At 41.0% G+C, this 21,159-nt stretch overlaps 2 protein-coding genes across 2 annotated transcripts; one reads left to right on the top strand and one right to left on the bottom strand.

The window, feature by feature from the left end:
• LOC119229076 (trace amine-associated receptor 13c-like) lies at nt 1–1,060 on the top strand. The gene is made up of 2 exons (XM_037489191.2): nt 1–86; nt 256–1,060. Exons 1-2 carry the CDS (start codon nt 1–3, stop codon nt 1,058–1,060), a joined length of 891 nt encoding a protein of 296 aa, XP_037345088.2.
• A 16,126-nt stretch (nt 1,061–17,186) lies between these two features.
• On the bottom strand, nt 17,187–18,239 carry LOC119228807 (trace amine-associated receptor 13c-like). Its single transcript, XM_062564873.1, has 2 exons — nt 18,154–18,239; nt 17,187–17,996 (listed from the first exon to the last, which is right to left on the bottom strand). The coding sequence occupies exons 1-2, from the start codon at nt 18,237–18,239 to the stop codon at nt 17,192–17,194; spliced, it is 891 nt and encodes a 296-aa protein (XP_062420857.1). The 3' UTR covers nt 17,187–17,191.
• Nucleotides 18,240–21,159: the final 2,920 nt, after the last annotated feature.

The raw sequence follows: 21,159 nt of genomic DNA, 5'->3' as shown, positions 1-21,159 counted from the left end.
ATGTTGATTTACATTTTGTTGTCCTGCATCTCTCTGCTCACTGTAGCTCTCAACCTGCTGGTGATCATCTCCATCTCCCACTTTAAGTAGTGACATGTTTTATTTAATTTTGGATTTAATAGATTGAAACAAGTGTTGCTTGATCACTTACAGACGTAGATTTTGCTGATTCATTTTTTATTGTATTGTGTTTTTATATCTGACTGATTGATGCCATGAATATTGATGTAAATATCAATATGTGTTTCCCTCCAGGCAGCTCCAGACCCCTACCAACCTCATCCTTCTCTCTCTGGCCGTCTCAGATTTCTTTGTGGGCCTCTTCGTGATCTTTCAAATATTTATATTAGACGGCTGCTGGTTGCTCGGTGATCTCATGTGTTCTCTTTGGTTGATTCTTTCATCCATTATTATGTCGGCCACAATTGGAACCATGGTGCTCATATCAGTGGATCGATATGTGGCTATTTGTTATCCTCTGCATTACTTCACCAAAGTTAAACCAAAAAGAGTTCAAGTCTGTGTTTGTCTGTGTTGGATGTTTGCTGCTTTATTTAACAGTTTAATGTTGAAGGATAACCTGCAACATCCAGGCAGGTATAACTCCTGCATAGGAGAGTGTGTTGTTTACATTGACTACATCGCTAATCTTATTGATCTGATTGTTTCATTCCTTTTTCCCATTACTGTTATTGTCACTCTACATATGAGAATATTTGTGGTGGCTGTGTATCAGGCTCGTGCCATGCGGTCTCACATTGCAGTTGTGACAATGAAAGTAACCGTTAAAAAGTCTGAAATGAAAGCAGCCAGGAATCTTGGGGTTGTTGTAATTGTGTTTCTACTATGCATATGTCCATATTATTGTTTCACTCTTACGTCCCAAAATAACTTGTACACATCCTTATCTGTAACCATTCTAGTATGGTTGTTTCAGTTTAACTCCTGTCTCAACCCTCTGATCTATGCCACTCTCTACCCTTGGTTCAGAAAATCTATTAAGGTCATTGTTACACTTCAGATACTGAAGCCTGGTTCCTGTCAGACGAACATGCTTTAGAGACACGTTGCATGCGTCTAAATTTAAATATTCATGCTCAATAGCATATGGAGAATTTTATGTATGGTGCAAATTCATTTTCCTCTTCACCTAAATTGATTTTGCCACAGCTAGCAAAAGTTTTTTTTCAGTTCCTGCACAGACCAACAATAACCTGGTACAGCTTTGTTGTACAACAATATCCTTTGTATGTGGTATTTCCCTTTGTTACCCTGCTGCTTCTATCGTTCCTCGTGATTTGACTCAATTTGGAAAGTGCAAGCACATGTATGACCTTAATAACGAGACAAGCAAATCTGCAAAATGTGAATGGAGTAGATTTGGCCTTCAAATTGTGTAACTAAATGAACTAAGTGAAGAAATACATTTAATAGATGATAAATATATTGTATTCATAACCAAAACTATCCTCTTCTTTTAATTAATTCATTTTAATTGAAATAACGGTAATCGTTATTAACTGGTTTTACCATAGCAGCTTGTTATGTACGTGACGTTGATTATGAGTAATTACATTAGTCCAAAAAGGGCGTTCATTTTACTGTGGGAGTTTTTTTCAATATTTATTGATTCATGGTTTAATTATATAGTAATAACATCTTTCTGTGAGAAAAACTTTTACTGTCCATTGCTATTGGCCTGTATTCAGTAGAAAAATATGCAACACGACATTGTTGCTTTCTAGTCGATATTGATAGGCCAACATTGTTAACAAAACATTTGTTCTTCATTCGGCAAAAATGGGCCTAATGACGTAATAACTTTCACAACTACAGCTGTTAGTAATGTAGTGCTTTTCCGATTATGGAGGTTTCATTTTATTACGAGATGTGTTCAAGATCCATTTAGTATTAAGTAATAAATTAACTAGTGAAATTACATTGTAACATTTTAATGAAGTTGTTAAGAAACTAGAATAATTCTAAAAAGATTTTTCTTTGAATAAAAAGTAAATCTTTGATTTTATAAACATTTCATTGGTGTTATAATATGCCAATTACCACTGCAGAGAACAACGCAATAGGAAATAGTTGATGCTTGTACTAGATATAGTTGATGAATTAGTTGATTTCCTAAAGGCCTATTAATTACATTCTGGTTAAAAGTTGTGAATACGTCATATCGCGAGTTTCATTTTATAATAGTTGTGTTTAAAAATAAAACCATTTTTTTTCATTTCCTTTTCTGGTCTACAAGAGGATGCTGAGTTTTTTCTGGCCCAGCAGGATTGGACGATGTAGAGCAGGGGTCTTCAACAAAAATGTGAAGAGGTCCAGTTAGAGAAAATTTCTAGAAGCAAAGGTCCGGTAGATCATAATTGAACTACTTTGTGTGATTAAATAGAGGAATAGAGTTGTATCAACATTTGCATGAAATCAATACATAACTAACAAATCAAATGAATTCAGTACAATTCCAAAACAATTGAAAATATTTATTGTCACATAACAAAGAACTGTACAAATATAAATAATGATATGACTGCAAATATAACTAATGTTCTCTCAATTAACTAAATAAAAGTAGGGCTGCATTAGAAAAAAGAACGTGAACATTTCTGCATGTTCAAATAAAGTGCTTCAATTCAGAAAAAATAAAATAACGAGAAGAAAAGCTAGAATTTCTCCTTTTGTGCTTCACATTTGGTAAGTGGGAGAATTAAAATCTAGTTTTTCCTGCCAGGATTTTAAATCAGTACCTGAATGCATCAAACCCATAAAACCGTTACTGAGGTCAAGATTTATTTCAGGGCTTTTGTATTACATCCCACAGCATTAGCTTTATAATGGTTTCATAAAGTAAGAGGAGGTTGGATACAGTAACAACAATTAAAAAGTTAATATAATACTGGATAGTAACACACTCCACTTACACATAGCTACCGTTTATCTTCTTGTTACTCAAACAACAAGAGGACGATAATCCGTGTGGTGTCCTCGTACAGTTAAAGGAATAGACTCACTTTGACTTCACTACTTTAATAGTGGTTAACCTCATCGTATTTTATGTGTAAAATATAGTGATCAATGTGGCTACATACCGAAAGATATTAGTAGGGATTAACGTCATAGTGTTTGTTATCTATGATGCAGTGATCAATCAAGCTTGTCCACAGATCTTAGAAAATGACTAAACAGCTTATGATGTTCATCTGATACCTCATTTTTAGTTATTTTTGTCATGTTGATACATTGCATTGCTTAAAAAGGCTACTTTTTAAGCACTTTATTTGTTGCCCTTTTATGTTTGATGGAACGTGTGGTGGGAGAAAAATATTTCTCCCCAACTAATCTAGTGTCATTTTTTGCTGAACATCATTAAGTGCTCTTAAGAATACAATTATCAACAATATAGGTTAGGTTTCAGTTAAGATTGAGTTGAATACCAGTGTAATCAAAATGTCTATCAACCGCAATGTGACTTTGAGAGTGTACCAGGACATGAGCGCTTCCCTTGCCAAAAAGAGAGCGGCCTTTAATGACATTAAACAAGGGTATTATGTAGTTCAAAGTTCCACAGGGAACGCACGGCCTCCATGTAAAAACCAGCCTTTAACCATAAACACAGAGTAGACCCATGTTAGATGGAATGATGGCAAGAGAAGGTACCACCAGAATTGTCAGCTGGAATGTCAGGGGACTAAACGGCCCATTTAAAAGAGCGCGAGTCTGAAGCTTGAACTTAAGGCCGAAATCATCTTACAAGAAACGCACTTATCGACGTCAAGCCAACTAAGATGCAAAAACCCTTGGTTTGGTCAAATCTTTCGCTCTAACTTTAATAGTATATCAAGGGGAGTGGCTATTCTTCCTCATAAAAAAGTACAATTTACGGCAGCAGACAGATAAAAATGGACGCTAGATTATAAAGTTGGGCTCTCAGTATTACTGGTTAATGTGTATGCTCCGAACTGGGATGATGAAGAGTTAAACTGCTAAAAAATGTTGACAGAAAAGGCCTGAGATTATGTAAAAGAGAACGATTTCAAAGCGTTCTCTTTTACAGCGTTTTCAAATTTGGCCAGTGGGATCTTGATACCTTTGCCTTTAAAAATTGCATAACACTTGTTAATATTAAACCATATCAGTGTGGTGCTTTGGCAAAATATCACAATTGGGCATGAACATTAAAGTGGTTTTAACCCTGTGTCATGACATCCTTACCATGTTCCTCGCAAATTTAACAGATCCTTCTCCAATGGTTGACAGAAAAGGCCTGAGACCTTTATTATATAAAAGAGAATGATTTCAAAGCGTCGCTCAAAGCGGTTAACAACAACCAACTCACAGACGTTTTGTCCGACGGCCACAGGCGTCCTTGGCCGTCGCATTCGTAGCCGTCAGGCCAGTGCCCCAACATGCGCGGAGTAGCGATGACCCGTCCTACAGCTTGCAGTTTTCATTCATATTGTTTTATTTTCCACCAGTTGCACACTATTATCTTGAAAAGATGTTCAGTACAAAAAAGGATAATTTCATCAGCAAAAAAAAATTTTCTTGTTATTTTTTGGACATGAATTACATTTTTTTTCTTATCAAGCAATCTGTTTGTTTTAAGAGATTGCAATTTTTATATTCCATTATTTGAAAAAGCATAGTCACAAAATTTTATTTAAATGAAATATCAAAATTTACAATATTGTTCTAAACAAGCCAGCACACAGTCAATGGTTATGTGACTGACTCTTGGGAGGTTTCACAGCACACACAAAGTCTGTCAATGGCATAAAGATAGCGTAGCTTCTTAAAATTTCCTATTTTGGGTATAAGATCAAGACTTACATAACATGCTATTATGGAGAAATCGGTTAATCCTGAAAACCTTAATTGCAATGTAATTTAATGAAAAATAAACAGTATTTTTACTTTTAATACAATATATTGATTTGAGTATTCATTCACTCTGGATATTTGCCATTTAGGATTAAAGTCATTAGATTAAAAGAAATGTATCATAATTTCGAAAATCTATTCCGTGTTTATAAGATTTTGCAGATGATTGCCTTGTTTTTAAGGTTCTACATGTGCTTGCACTTTTCACATTCAATAGGTTCATAATAAAGGATAGAAATGGCAGGGTAACAAGGGGAAACACAAAAGGGGATAGTGTTGTACAATACATCTGTACCAGGTTATTGTTGGTCCGCCCAGGGACCTGTGAAGACAATTCCTCCTTTGCCAACTCTGGCAAAATTAATTGAGTTGATAAGAGAATTCTTGAATTTGCACCCTAAATAAATTCTGCTATTCAGGCTGACGGTTTAAACTTAGACCCACGCAGTGTGTCTCTAAAGCATGTTGGTCCGATAGGAACCAGGCTTCAGTATCTGAAGTGTAACAATGACCTTAATTGATTTTCTGAACCAGGGGTAGAGAATGGCATAGATCAGAGGATTGAGACAAGAGTTAAAATTTAACAACCATATTACAATGGTTACGGATGAAGCTGTGTACAAGTTATTTTGGGATGTAAGAGCGAAACAGTAGTATGGACAAATGCATATCAGAAACACAACTACAACAACACCAAGATTCCTGGCTGCTTTCATTTCAGACTTTTTAACAGTTACTTTTGTTGTCACAACTGCAATGTGAGACCGCATGGCACGAGCCTGATACACAGCCACCCCAAATATTCTCATATATAGAATGACAATAAGAGTAATGGGAAAAAGGAATGTAACAATTAGATCAACAACATTAGCGATGTAGTTCATGTTAAAGACACACTCTCCTATGCAGGAGTTATACCTGCCTGGATGTTGCAGGTTATTCTTCAGCAGCACACTGTTAAATAAAGCAGCAAACATCCAACACAGACAAACACAGACTTGAACACTTTTTGGTTTGACTTTGGTGAAGTAATGCAGAGGATAACAAATAGCCACATATCGATCCACTGATATGAGCACCATGGTTCCTACTGAGGACAAGACAATAATGGATGCTAGAATCAACCAAAGAGAACACATGAGATCACCGAGCAACCAGCAGCCGTCTATCATTAATATTTGAAAGATCATAATGAGGCCCACGAAGAAATCTGAGACGGCCAGAGAGAGGAGGAGGAGGTTTGTGGGGGTCTGGAGCTGCCTGGAGGAAAACAGATATTTATATCAAAATTTCAATAATCGATCAGATAAAAATACACAATAAGTTTGTGATCAAGTAACACATGTTTCAATCTACTAGTTTCACAAATGAATGAAATATTTCACTACTTGAAGTGGGAGATGGAGATGATGACCAGCAGGTTGAGAGCTACAGTGATCAGAGAGATGGAGGACAAGACAATATAAATCAACTTTCCTTCTAATTGAGGATGAATTGGTTTTCTGCAGGAGGTGTTGATGAGTTGTGGAAAGCAAAGTTCAGTTCCCACCAAGGTTTCCATCACTGAGAGGAGAAGCTGCAGAACAGCTTCAGCTGACTGGCCAAAGCTTCTTGTCTTACAACTGATTGGTCTCTTTACTTTGGGTCCACCCCTCCTACTTCATCACCTCTGCTGTTGTTTTTTTCTCCATCTGTTTTGATGTTGAACTTTGGCCCTTCACCAAATGTCCTGTTCTCACATTTGACTGAAGTCATTCATGTTGCCTACTTTTGGGCACGGCGTAGGGGCAATGTTTGGTTAAAAGCTAGTGTTAAATAATACACATCAATACTAAGTATTGATAATTAAGTAATAATAATAATGGGGCACCACCCTAAAAGGGGACAATTAACCAAACTATAAATCAAGTCTCATAGTCATAAAAAGATTAAAGAATAGTTTCCAAGCTCATCTTCTTTACTGCTGGAGATGACTATGATGTGTATTGATTTTGACCCTCCACCAAATCTCCTCTTCTGACATTCAACTGTTTTGAAACATAAGTTGCCTTTCGTGGGAGTAACGTCTTGCTTTTACCTTTAGGTTTTACACCTTTATTGTCTGATGGAGGTTCATTGTCATGTGGCCCTAGCTATCTATGTGTGATGTTTGTGAGCTAATTCTGTTATACGGAGAGAGGACCCAAAAGCGGGATGCAGAAAAATAATGATCTTTAATCGGAAGGTGCAAACTGAGGGGTCGCCGCGAAGGCAGGCACAAAAACGACAACTGAAGTCTCCTTAGAAAAATGAACAGAAGATCTCTCGGTGAAACGGGGCACTAGAGGTCGAGGGCTGGGAGGAGGTGTTCTCTGCCCGTCGTTCCCGACAAAGCCGGCTGGCCGGGGTGGCGGCTGTTCAGCTGGGACTCCTCCTGCTCGGCGGGGCCGGACGCTGAGTCTGGACAGTAAACACAAGACGCAATCGGACAAGACTAAGCATAAAGGACGATGAGTGTGCCTCCTGCGTGGGTAGCAAAATAATCTGACAGAGAACAGAGGAAAAGGGGGGCTAGAAATAGAAGAAATAATTAACAACATAGAGAACGGGTGTGTAACAATTAGTGTGAGAGGGGGGGGAGATAATGGGATTCAGCAGGTGAGTTGTGGAAACAATGAGTAACTAAAGACCAGTAGGGGGGGGAAAAGGGACAGGAAGAGCCCAAAACCATGACAAATTCAGCTGGAAACTTTTTCAAGTCATTTCAGTATCAGGGGTCAAAAACTGGGTTAACACGGTACTTTTCCAATTTCCAGGGGGATGCTTTAGAGAGAGTTCTTTATGCCCAATAATAAATATTTTACTAGTCCTGATATGCATATCAAATTGAACAACTTTTGAAAAAGGATTCAAACCCAGAAAATGGTAAAAAAAAGTAAACATCACACCAAAAAAAAATGGTACGGTTTCGAGCATGGTCCCAAGATACTTTTTTTTAGTTTATTCGTGTTAGATATATACTGTATATTTCTAAGGAAGTTTCAAATCTTGTAGGTCAAACATAGCGCTGGGGCAGCTTAAATTAATTTTCTATCTGCAGTGGGCCTGCCATTCACCTGGCTCACCACTTACAATATTTGAATCACAGGAATTAAAAATACTGCACGACTTTTACATTAATGATTCTAAAGACATAACATCCATTGTAGTTGGTGCATCCTCGTGGGAGGGATCCCTCCTCTGATGTTCTCCATAAGGTTTTTTCCCTTTTTCATCATGGAAGGGTTTTCATTTATGAAATTGTAATTGAATTGAATCATGTAAACATCGCAGATGAGTTACCTCCTGAAAGCTAAGCTAGAATCACGCTCTGGGAATGGCCGACTAATGCTAACCGAGTTACGGTGGGGAAAATAATTATTTGACGATTTTGCAAGTTTGGCCACTTGCAAAGAAATGTGCGATCCATAATTACAAAGGTAGGTCGACAATTTTGACTGACGTTCTCGGACAACTCTTTGGTCTTGCTCATGGTGGAGAGGTTGAAGGTGTGACGTTTGATTCTTTGGAAAGGTTTCTCTTATACATGTAACAGGGGCTGCTGTGCGCCCGGTCACAATGGTGACAATGGCACTCTGGGACTTCACTGAATCTAGGTTTCTTATGTTTTAAAAAAGAAGCAGAGAGGTGAACTTCTAGTTTCAAACAATTATTTTTATTTACAGTTTACGAGTTTAACGTTGGTAAAATAGCTCAGAATAAGTCTCAGTCTAAAAATCAGGGTTTCTTTTAATACAAAATATACTCTATGCTAAAAGAGATTGCTATACTGAGATTCTTTACCAGCACAAGGTGACCATCAGGGTGGCCTACAGGAGTGGGGGAGTGAAAGGGGAAAAGGCCAAAACCAGGTACCCGAGAAAGACACACACTGGAAAGCAAAAAATGAGGACACAGCAAATATAAAACATGCAAAATAAACTAAGAATGAGGCAGCCCTCTACCTTGTGAGCTGCCACCACCTATAGACCTATGACAAGCCCACCTGTACTGGCATTGAGAGGACCCCAGAATAGGACTCTGTAACAGTCGGTTTACAACAAGAAAAACAACCCATAATCAAGATAGTAAATGAAACAAAGGAACCGCAAGTCCATAAAATATATTTTTTAAAAAGGCAAAAAAACAGCAGTGGCTAGAGCTCGGCTGGAGCACCCGAACATCACCCATTCCTGGGAATTTTGCAGTAGCAGCTGTGTAGCAAGTCCCCCTTTAGCTCTACTAGGGCAAAACCTATATTTAAAGCGCACCTGGAAGTGATCTGGCCTCACCTGTTGTAAATCAGGGAGGGGGAACTCTACCCATCACATACAGGTCACTTATTGAGATCAGGTGTACCTTGTTAGGCCTAATGAAGACTAATCTGTGTGCTTCTTGGGCACATCACTGGTCATTGGGAGCCAGAATTCTTGCTGTTTGCTTGGGGGTTCAAACACTTATTTGCTGCATGAATTGCAAATACAGTCATGTTATAAAATGCAGTTTTCTGTATTATTTTTGTTGATATTCTGTTTCTCACTGTTAAAATACACCATTATAATTGTAGATCACACATTTCTTTGCAAGTGGCCGAATTTGCGAAATCGGCAGGGATTCAAATACTTATTTTTCCCCACTGTATAGCTTTGTCTCATGGGGAAAATCCGGGTTAATGAGCTTGGAGACGTAAAAGGGGCCGATGAATCTCTGAGCCAGCTTGCGCGACTCCACCTTGAGCTGTAGGTCTTTGTTGGACAACCAGACCTTCTGTGTCACCCGGTAGCAAGGAGCTGGAGTTCGGAACTTGTCAGCTGCCTTCTTGTACCGGCCTACTCCACCTAGTTTGTTTGTTGTTTACTCCATGAGGTGGGGGTCCAAGAGGTCATACAGCGGAGCACAGTTTCCATCTCCTGATTGTACTGCTCCGTCTGACCGTTGAACTGGGGATGGAACCCGGAAGAGAGGCTGGCAGTAGCTCCAAGTAGTCAGCAGAACTCCTTCCAGAAGCCAGCCGTGAACTGAGGTCCTCTGTCGAACCTTGCCTCTTAGAATCTAACAAAAATCTACTGAATCCTTTCTGGTAAATTTAGTGGTTGACTCAAGTATTGAGACCCAATTTTATTCAAATTGGGTCTTAATATCGGGGACAATACTTCCACAATCCGCTGAGCTTGTGGTGTAGCCCAAGTTGATGGGTTTTTTGGGCCTACCAGGACCTTGACAAACAGATCTGTCACCACCAACATTTGCAACTTTCATCTACTCCCGGTACATCCTGGTAAGACACATTATGCCTCCTAAAAATGATAAAACATCTCCTTGTGAGGAGGACGCTGTTGTCCCAATGAGTGTACTCTCCCAGTTAATGGAGCAGCAGAAAGGGATCTATAAGGATATGTTATTGCAGCAGCAAGATTCAAATGTTTAATTCAGCTGATCATGGATGGAACTAACAAAAGATTGAATGGTGTAATCAGAGATGTACAGGAGCTGAAGACCAGCTTGGAATTTACCCAATCAAAGTTTAAAGAGGAGAAGATGGGATGCAGAGACTCTACTAACAACTCTGTCGTCCTCTTCCGACTCGCTGTGTCCGCTTAAGAGGAGACTTTATCACCTACTTTACCAGAAAAATAGATGACATACGCTCCTTCTTCTCCAACCCACCTCTTTCCAGTTATATCGCACAGACCTCGCCCCAATCGCCCTCACTTCCCTGTTTCACACCCCTATCCCCTAACAAAGTCCTTACCTTAATAACCTCTGCCCGTCCCACCACCTTCCCCCTTGACCCCATCCCATATTCTACAGTCGATCGCCCCTGATCTTCTTCCCTTCCTCGCATGTCTCATTAACAATGCTCTGTTATCTGGCTGTTTCCCCAACACCTTGAAGGAAGCAAGAGTTAACCCACTTCTGAAGAAACCCACCCCCAACCCTTCGGAAGCAAACAACTACAGACCGGTATCCCTCCTTCCCTTCCTGTCCAAAACAATTGAACGAGCCATCTTCAACCACCTCTCCTCCTACCTCCATAGTAACAACCACCTAGACCCCCACCAGTCAGGCTTCAAGGCGGGCCATTCCACAGAGACTGCTCTCCTCGCTGTCACGGAACAACTCCACGCTGCTAGAGGCGCCTCGCTCTCCTCCGTGCTCATCCTACTGGACCTTTCTGCAGCATTCGACACAGTAAACCACCAGATCCTTATCGCCGCCCTTCAGGAACTTGGTGTCACAGGATCTGCGCTGTCTCTTCTCTCATCCTACCTTGATGGTCGCACCTACCGGGTATCTTGGGGAGGATCAGTGTCGGAACCTTGTCCCCTTACAACTGGAGTTCTTCAGGGCTCCGTCCTGGGTCCCCTCCTCTTCTCAATTTACACCAACTCCCTTGGTTCCGTCATTCGCTCGCACGGTTTTTCCTATCACAGCTATGCCGACGACACCCAACTAATTCTCTCCTTCCCCGACTCGGACACTCAGGTTGCGGCACGGATCTCTGCATGTCTGACTGACATCTCCCAGTGGATGTCCGCTCATCACCTGAAGATCAACCCCGACAAGACCGAACTACTTTTCTTCCCTGGAAAAACCTCGCCCACCCAGGACCTGACCGTTAACTTCGGCGACTCCGTGTTAACGCCCACTCAGAGTGCCAGGAACCTCGGTGTGACACTTGACTCCCAACTCTCCCTGTCTGCCAACATCGCAGCGACGACACGATCCTGTAGATACTAGGGATGAGCGAGTACAGCATTATCTGTATCAGTATCTGTTGAACCATATGAATTATCTGTATCCGTATCTGTACTCGGATTGGGCGGGGACTAACCCGGAAGTGGGCGGGGCTTAACCCGGAAGTAGGAAGTATTTTACGCGTAAGTTGTCGGGTTGTCTTGAAATGGGCTGGGCTTTAACCGTTATGCTCTTTTTTAAGCATGCAATTGACCCTTCGCAGGGAGCTTGATTAACAGGTGACCAATATAAAACATGAACTTTGAAAACAGTGTACTGTACTGAGGCCTTTCTGCGGTTAAAACAGCATTCCTTCTTAATTATTGTGGTGTGTGAGTGTGTGTAAAGAGAACCCGCAGACGGTAAAAAAACTAAAAACTTTTTCGAGCCAAATGAAAAAAAAAAAATCTCCGACAGGCAGAGATGCAACGCGAGTCGCATTCTTAAGAACCACGTCTTAATAAACCCCACGTTTACCTAAACTCTACTAATTAACAACAACCGAAGTAAAAAAAGTTAATTTGAAGCCGAAGAAATCCTTTAAATTTATGGAGAAAGACCCGTGAACCTGACGACAGAGAGGGAGAGAGAGCTGTTCACTTCTCAGTGTTCTGTGTGTGAGCCGAGCGGGACACAGCAACACAAACAGTATGTGTGTAGGGGAGGGGCGCTGTGACTACCAACCAATCACAGAACGCAGACACAGACAGCTACCCAATGAGGACTTTTATTCAATCCGAGCACAGATATTGACTTGTATTACTCGTATAATACTCGTACTCGGCAAAAGTGCTTGATCCGTACCGGATACTAGTTTCAGCCGAGTATCCGGCTCATCTCTAGTAGATACACGCTCTACAAAATCAGGAGAATACGACCCCTTCTCACTCAGAATGCGGCACAGGTACTGATTCAGGCGCTTGTCATCTCCCGCCTTGACTACTGCAACTCTCTGCTGGCGGGTCTCCCAGGTACCGCCATACGACCACTGCAGCTCATCCAGAATGCAGCAGCTCGACTGGTCTTCAACCTTCCGAAATACTCCCACACCACACGCTTCTCCGTTCACTTCATTGGTTACCAGTAGCTGCCCGCATCCAGTTCAAAACATTGGTACTGACGTACCATGCTGTGAATGGATCGGGACCAGTCTACATCCAGGACATTGTGAAACCCTACATCCCAACTCGCACACTTCGATCTGCATCTGCCAAGCGGCTTGTTCCTCCCTCACTGAGAGAAAAGCACTCAACGAGATCGCGACTTGTTGCTGTCCTGGCTCCCAGGTGGTGGAATGAGCTCTCCGATGACATCAGGACCACAGAGAGCCTCTACATCTTCCATCGAAAACTCAAGACACACCTTTTCAGACTCTACCTTGACTAAAACACTAGCAAACCGTAGCACTAACAAATGATAGCACTTAAATTGTACTTATAATGGCACTTTTCTATAACATGTTTTGTAACTGCTTATTTGATGAAAAATGTACTTTCTTGTTACTTGTTTTCTGAGTTTGTATCTATGTGGAAATGCACTTATTGTACGTCGCTTTGGATGAAAGCGTCAGCTAAATGACATGTAATGTAATGTAATTGAGTCAAAGATAAGGGCATTTGAGACAAACATCACTACTTCCAGGCAGGAATTGGACGCTGTGTTCAACAAGCTTGAATACATTGAAAACCAGAGCAGGAGAACAGGAGAATGCACAGTCTAATCTAGATGGAGGCAACAACAACAGGCCGCGCACATTCCTACACAGGCTTACTATACCCAACCTTATGCCCTGCAACCACATTCCTTGAATAAGGCCCCACTGTGCGGTGGCTATAGCCAACCAAAGAGACAGTGGGGAGGGGGCAACCGTGGCCGAGGTAGGTTTAATGGAGGACAGTTTGGACAACAAAATAGTAACTGTTACAACTGATGGCAGCATGGACCTTTCTTCCGACGCATGCCCTCAACCACCTCAGGGACAGAGGCCTCAGTCCAACCCAGCTCATGATGTCTATCCACCACAAGCACCATACGCATTACAACAGGGTCATAGCCCACGGCATCAGGCCCCGGGTCATACACATATGCCATAGGGGGGCCCAGGTCTGTTGGCTGACGGTAACCTGTTTCCAGAACCCATGGTGATTCTGACAATCCATGGAAGAGATTGTGCTAGGTATTCCACAAAAAACACGCAACTGGCACCATCAAGGAATGCCGTGCCAGTTAACAGATTTTCGTGTCAATTAGGGGAGTGGCCACTGTCTATTTTAGTTCTGTGTAAATGGATATCGCTCTGTTTTGACCAATCCTTTTTGGTTTCCACTGTGTTCCAGATTAACCTGGTGAGAAGAGACATTTTGTGTTCTCAAAATATCATTTTCCAAATGGCAAAGGGATGTAACGATCCCGGTGGGGACACAACAACGATGAGCCACGCCCCTTTACTATAGCCACCAGTTGCTGCAAGCTGAAGTTCAACAATCACTGAGTAACTGTTACGTCCCCTGTTCTATGTATAGGTTTGTGTATGTGTTCTGTGTTGTGTGTGTGTGCATACAGGTGGTACTGATCATCCATGATCTCCATTCATCTTGACTCCACCCCCGCTCGTTACCCGGTTCAGCTGTTTCCACTCATCTCCAATCACATCATGCCCTTCTGTCAGTATATGTACCCCTGTGTTTGTTTCACCTAAGTGGGTGGCACTCTGGTTGTGTATACGTGAGTGCTGGTGTATGGTAGAAGATTTGTATTTCTGATGAGTTGGTATAGTGTGTATGCAATTAATAAGTGTTCTTTTTGTTTCTTTGTTATCTTTATTACAGGGGGGGGTGAGGAGTAGTTTAGCCCTGCTCCGGAGTTTACATACCTGCACGTAGTGTTACTCCCCTGTCTAACAACACTAGCTACACCCTGCTGGGCCACCTAATGTAAGTTTTGTTAGGGCACCTTGGTAGTGTGCCAGTTAGGTTGTGAGTTTCGTTGGGAGATAGGACAGGTAAGGGGGTGGGAAGCATTTTGTTCTTTTCTTTGCTTTGGTACCGCCAGCTCTCCTCATTTCCCCTGTTAACAGCGCTATAAATAAAAACAAGCCTGTTTACCTCAACTTCAAGCCCATGTCTAAATTCTTACACCTTCAACACCACACCCTGCTTATTGGCCACAGGACGCCGTCAGGCAGTGGCGTGGATCCCACTCCCCTCCTGGGGAGGCAGAACGTAACAGTAACGAGACAGAGGTCTGGTGGGGGAGAGTGGAAGACTATGATCAAACTGATCTACATGTTTACCGTTGAGGTCCCGTGGTTCAAGGTATTACACCCGACCGAATCACCAGTGGATCTTCCCCATTGCTAGATGTACTATTCGCTGTCTCCTAATGAGAACTATGATATCCTGTGGAATGGACATTCAACAGTAAAGATCTGTGAGATCTATGCGGGGAAACAAGGTGTAGCAGCCGCGGAGGAACTATCTCCGTAAGTTCTATATGCGCTAGAAGAGACATCGGCACCTCATATCATATCACCCCCCCTCCCTACTCAGCTAAATAAAGTGAATGTTGGAATAACCGTTGTAATCTAACTTAGTTACTTTTAAAATCAAGTAATCTGAAAAGTAACTGTTACTTTTTAAAGGAGTAATTAGTATTCAGTATTACCGATTACTTTTTAATTAAAATAAACATAACAATTAATGTAACCACCTGGACCAATATCAAGGCCCACCGGAGGGTCCAATGCGGCCCAAAGGATGACGGATGATTGCAATTGTGAGATTTACAGAAAGATATAAATTGCATTTCTGTAAAAGTAGCTGCTATACTTAAATGATTGAATTCATTTTACTTTGAAAATAAAATCAGAGAATGCCTTAAAGGCACCACACTGGTAATGAGCGCGTGCGGTAGACCAGGTTGTTCACCACCGCAGTGCCGGTAGATCGGCTGCCATTTGAGAAAAAAACTCTCCAGGTCAACAGAAAACCCTTGCTTACTAACGCACACATTTAATTTAATTTCATTCCTGGCTGACTCCAATCAGTGCAAGTATTCCAAGTAAAGTGATGACCAAGAATGTGTGGAATAACTTAGTGGTAACTCCAGGCAGCAGTAGTTTGGGGAAGATCATTTATTTTTTTAAAGAACCTTCTTGAGAACTTCCGAAATTATTAAAGGTACACACACAGACTGCTGATTCCTATCGATCAAAGAATCCAAGCTAAACATTGAGCATGAATTGAGAGGCTGTATCAAGTCTGCAAACCTGTTTTGAAGAGATTTGTGGAGGGAAGCAGGCTCATTGCAGCCACTAGTACTGATAGTATCAGATGACTCATTTTGTTTTGCAGAGTTTCCACGTTATTCTTGTTTTTAAAAGATGAGCTATTTACTGCCTAATATTTTATGTATGTTTTGCACAGATAGAACTTTATTTGCATTGATATAACAACAATAATAATAATACTCTTTTATAGCGCTTTTCTGGGTAAGATGTTTGTGCATTTCCTTTGTTCTGATGAGGCAATCTGGTTTGTTTGAAAGTGATTTCAATTTGTATATTCCATTGTTTGAAAAGGCATAAATGGAGGAGTCACAAAGTGTTATTTTATTTATAATTGTTGAGGCTGTGGGCTGCGACCATTTTTCTTCCTCAAATTTGGTCATGACAGAAAAAGTTTAAGAACCACTGAGTCACGCAATGCTCACAAAATCTACAACCTACAATATTACGTTTTTCCTTTACACCAACACACATTTATAAGAATGCAATGAGTCCTGCATCTCTCTGCCAACGGTGTTACCAATGACTACTGCTGTCATCACATTCAGCAGTAATATAATACAAATGAACCAACACTAAAAGAAAGGCCCTTTTTCGGGCCAATATGAGGCGACAGTGTTTTATTAGAGGAAGACCATCTCAAACACACAAAACTAACACAGCACACACTCAATGGTTATGTGACTGACTCTTGGGAGGTTTCACAGCACACATAAACAAAGTCTGTCATTGCAATTAAGAAATCAGAGCTTCTTCAAATTTAATCTTTTGGTTAAAAAATCATGATTTACATAACATGCTTTTATGGCAAAAAAGGTTAATCCCGACAACTTTAATTACAAAGAGATATAATGAAAGATTGAGACTTTTGTTCATAGATACAATATAGTTATCTTGTATTAAATGTATTTAGTCATTCCAGAATAAAGTAGTAACCATACAATCAATTGACATCAATTGTCACATAATTTGAAAGCACAAACTATTCCATTTTGATGTTTCTTTCACAATCTGCAAATGCTTGCCTCGCCTTCTACATGTGCTTGAACCTTCCACATATAATCAGTTCATAATGAAAAATAGAAGAGACAACACAGTTGTACCAGTTTATTGTATTGTGTCTTCCCAGGGACCTGAGAAGGACAATTGCTCATTTTCTAACTCTCGCAAAATAAATTCAGGTGAAAAAGAGAATCTTGATAATTTTGAACCATGAATAAAATTCAAATCTCAAGATTAGACCCATGCAGCGTGTCTCTAAAGCATGTTGGTCCGACAGGAACCAGGCTTCAGTATCTGAAGTGTAACAATGACCTTAATTGATTTTCTGAACCAGGGGTAGAGAATGGCATAGATCAGAGGGTTGAGACAGGAGTTAAACTGAAACAACCATATTACAATGGTTACAGATGAAGCTGTGTACAAGTTATTTTGGGACATAAGAGTGAAACAATAAAATGGGGAAATGCATATCAGAAACACAAGTATAACAACACCAAGATTCCTGGCTGCTTTCATTTCAGACTTTTTAACGGTTACTTTCGTTGTCACAACTGCAATGTGAGACCGCATGGCACGAGCCTGATACACAGCCACCCCAAATATTCTAATATATAGAATGATAATAACAGTAATGGGAAAAAGGAATGTAACAATTAGATCAACAAGATTAGCGATGTAGTTCATGTAATAGACACACTCTCCTATGCAGGAGTTATACCTGCCTGGTTGTTCCAGGTTATCCTTCACCAGCAAACTGTTAAATAAAGCAGCAAACATCCAACACAGACAAACACAGACTTGAACTCTTTTTGGTTTGATTTTGGTGAAGTAATGCAGAGGATAACAAATAGCCACATATCGATCCACTGATATGAGCACCATGGTTCCTATTGAGGACCAGACAATAATGGATGATAGAATCAACCAAAGAGAACACATGAGATCACCGAGAAACCAGCAGCCGTCTATTATCATTATTTTAAAGATCATGAAGAGGCCCACGAGGAAATCTGAGACGGCCAGAGAGAGGAGGAGGAGGTTGGTGGGGGTGTGGAGCTGCCTGGAGGGAAACAAATATTTATATTCGGATCAATATTGATGACATTAATCCGTCAGATATAATTACACAACACAAGGAAAATGAATCAGCAAACTATTATAAGTTTGGATTAAGCAACACGTGTTTCAATCTACCAGTAACACAAATAATGAAATACTTGAAGTGGGAGATGGAGATGATCACCAGCAGGTTGAGAGTCACAGTGAGCAGACAGATGGAGGACAACAAAATGTAAATCAACATTGCTTCTAAGTGAGGACGAGTTGGCTTTCTGCAGGAGGTGTTGATGAGTTGTGGAAAGCAAAGTTCAGTTCCCACCAAGGTTTCCATCACTGAGAAGCTGCAGAACAGCTTCAGCTGACTGGCCAAAGCTTCTTGTCTTACAACTGATTTGTCTCTTTACTTTGGGTCCACCCCTCCTACTGCATCACCTGTGCTGTTGTTGCTTTCTCCATGGAGATTGAAGAACAATAGTTTCCATGCTCATCTTCCTTCCTGCTAGAGATGACTATGATGTGTATTGAGGTTAACCTTTTGCCCTCCAAAGACAAATGCTATTCACAAACTGTCCTGAGGGCTTTAAGAAAGTTTAAAAGGTCTTTTGGAGAAGGACAAAGAGGAACAAGAGTTTATTTTTAAGTCATGTTTATTATTAAAAGCAGACTCTAGTTATACATTATGCCGTTAAACATTTTATATTTCCCCCACCCTACACACACACACACAGACTGTAGTTCCTACCCCCATATATCACCCTTACCTTACCTTAATTGCCAAAAAGCACAGTATAAGTAGCTAAAGTATACACAAAGTATCAAATACGGTGTAGGAGGTTAGTGAAGACAACCAGAAACCAGTTGTGGATTTTACATCAACATTATTTTTTATTGTTTTTTGTTTATTTAAGAGGATCCCCATCAGCTGACGCTGAGATGACAGCTTGTCACGGTTTGGGTCTGCTTGTCTTATTTTGTAGCTTTCTTGTGTCTTGTGTCTCTGGGTAACTTCACTTCCTGTCCTGTGATTGCCTGATTGCTTCCACCTGTGTCCAATCACCTGCACCTCCCTTGTGTATTTAAGCCCTGTGTGCCAGTTGTCCTTTGTCGCGTCATTGTCTTACGTCAGTCGTCGTTGGAGCACGTCCTGTATTAGTTCGAGAATAAAGAGCACTTTGTGTGGAAACCTCTGCGTTTGAGTCCTGCCTGCAACCTGCCCCAGCCCGATACCCTGACACAGCTAGTCTTCCTGGGGTCCAAAAAAAAATACAGAAAAAAACAGTAATCACATTCACAATTACTCACAAATATATCATATATAAATACACACAAAAGACAGGAAAAAGTAACAATTCTGAAAGGATTGATTAAAGTAATAAAAATAATGCAAAACAACAGGACACATTATACATCCTCGTTCAACCATTCCAGACGATGTTATAATGTTGAAACAAATACAGTCTTAATCTTTTTTTAAAACAAGTTTTTCCCTTGATTTCACGAAGATTGTTCCAAAGCACAATTGACCTATAAAACACGGTCCTCTTCATAGAGTCGGATTTAGGTAGGGGTAAAGAAATCTGATGACTATTCGCCCCTCTTGTGTAATGTGAATGCATATCTGAATAGTAAATTATATTGTCATAAAGAAATTTAGGAATCCGATTATGTGTTCAATGAGTCTTCTTTTTATCAAAGTATTGTATGATCCAGCCCCAAGTGGATTTGAATCTCTCAGGGTGTCCCCTGACTCTAGCCAGGGCCTGGTTCCTATCTGAATCGGGTATGTTCATAGTAAGTTCTCTTTCCCACTCTACTTTGATTTTGACAATGGTACTTTTGGGTAATTAAGTTGAGAATTTGAAATTTTCGGGATATAAATCCTTTTACTGCTGGTGGCAAGTTTTCTCACACACCGGGTCTTGCGGCTGACTAGGAAAACTGGGGTTGATTTAGCATAATTCCGAACTTGGAAGTAGCGATACAAAGGGGATGGAGGGATATTATATCTCTTAGATATATCCTCGGAACTTCAAAATACTACTCCAGTGTATAATTGATCAATGTTAGGAATGGCATTTTCAAGCCATAATGAGAATGCACTGTCTAATCTACACTCACCGGCCACTTTATTAGGTACACCTGTCCAACTGCTCGTTAACACTTAATTTCTAAGCAGCCAACCACATGGCGGCAACTCAGTGCATTTAGGCATGTAGACATTGTCAAGACAATCTCCTGCAGTCCAAACCGAGCATCAGTATGGGGAAGAAAGGTGATTTGAGTGACTTTGAACGTGGCATGATTGTTTGTGCCAGAAGGGCTGGTCTGAGTATTTCAGAAACTGCTAATCTACTGGGACTTTCACGCACAACCATCTCTAGGGTTTACAGAGAATGGTCCGAAAAAGAAAAACATCCAGTGAGCGGCAGTTCTGTGGGCGGAAATGCCTTGTTGATGCCAGAGGTCAGAGGAGAATGGCCAGACTGGTTCGAGCTGATAGAAGGGCAACAGTGACTCAAATAACCACCCGTTACAACCAAGGTGGGCATAAGAGCATCTCTGAACGCACAGTACGTCGAACTTTGAGGCAGATGGGCTACAGCAGCAGAAGACCACACCGGGTGCCACTCCTTTCAGCTAAGAACAGGAAACTGAGGCTACAATTTGCACAAGCTCATCGAAATTGGACAATAGAAGATTGGAAAAACGTTGCCTGGTCTGATGAGTCTCGATTTCTGCTGCGACATTCGGATGGTAGGGTCAGAATTTGGCGTCTACAACATGAAAGCATGGATCCATCCTGCCTTGTATCAACGGTTCAGGCTGGTGGTGGTGTCATGGTGTGGGGAATATTTTCTTGGCACTCTTTGGGCCCCTTGGTACCAATTGAGCATCGTTGCAACGCCACAGCCTACCTGAGTATTGTTGCTGACCATGTCCATCCCTTTATGACCACAATGTACCCAACTTCTGATGGCTACTTTCAGCAGGATAATGCGCCATGTCATAAAGCTGGAATCATCTCAGACTGGTTTCTTGAACATGACAATGAGTTCGCTGTACTCAAATGGCCTCCACAATCACCAGATCTCAATCCAATAGAGCATCTTTGGGATGTGGTGGAACGGGAGATTCGCATCATGGATGTGCAGCCGACAAATCTG

This window comes from Pungitius pungitius, chromosome 10, assembly GCF_949316345.1.
Source record: "Pungitius pungitius chromosome 10, fPunPun2.1, whole genome shotgun sequence".
In the NCBI taxonomy this organism is placed as follows: Eukaryota; Metazoa; Chordata; class Actinopteri; order Perciformes; family Gasterosteidae; genus Pungitius; species Pungitius pungitius.
Note: the sequence above shows the minus strand (reverse complement) of the source record. Positions and strands in the feature narration are given on the sequence as shown.

Bases quoted from the DNA above. Each gene is read 5' to 3' on its own strand.
- LOC119229076 (XM_037489191.2), top strand. From the start codon at position 1: ATGTTGATTTACATTTTGTTGTCCTGCATCTCTCTGCTCACTGTAGCT. The intron at 87-255 runs GTAGTGACATGT...GTTTCCCTCCAG, and splicing joins ATCTCCATCTCCCACTTTAA to GCAGCTCCAGACCCCTACCA.
- LOC119228807 (XM_062564873.1), bottom strand. From the start codon at position 18,239: ATGTTGATTTACATTTTGTTGTCCTCCATCTGTCTGCTCACTGTGACT. The intron at 17,997-18,153 runs GTATTTCATTAT...GTTTCCCTCCAG, and splicing joins ATCTCCATCTCCCACTTCAA to GCAGCTCCACACCCCCACCA.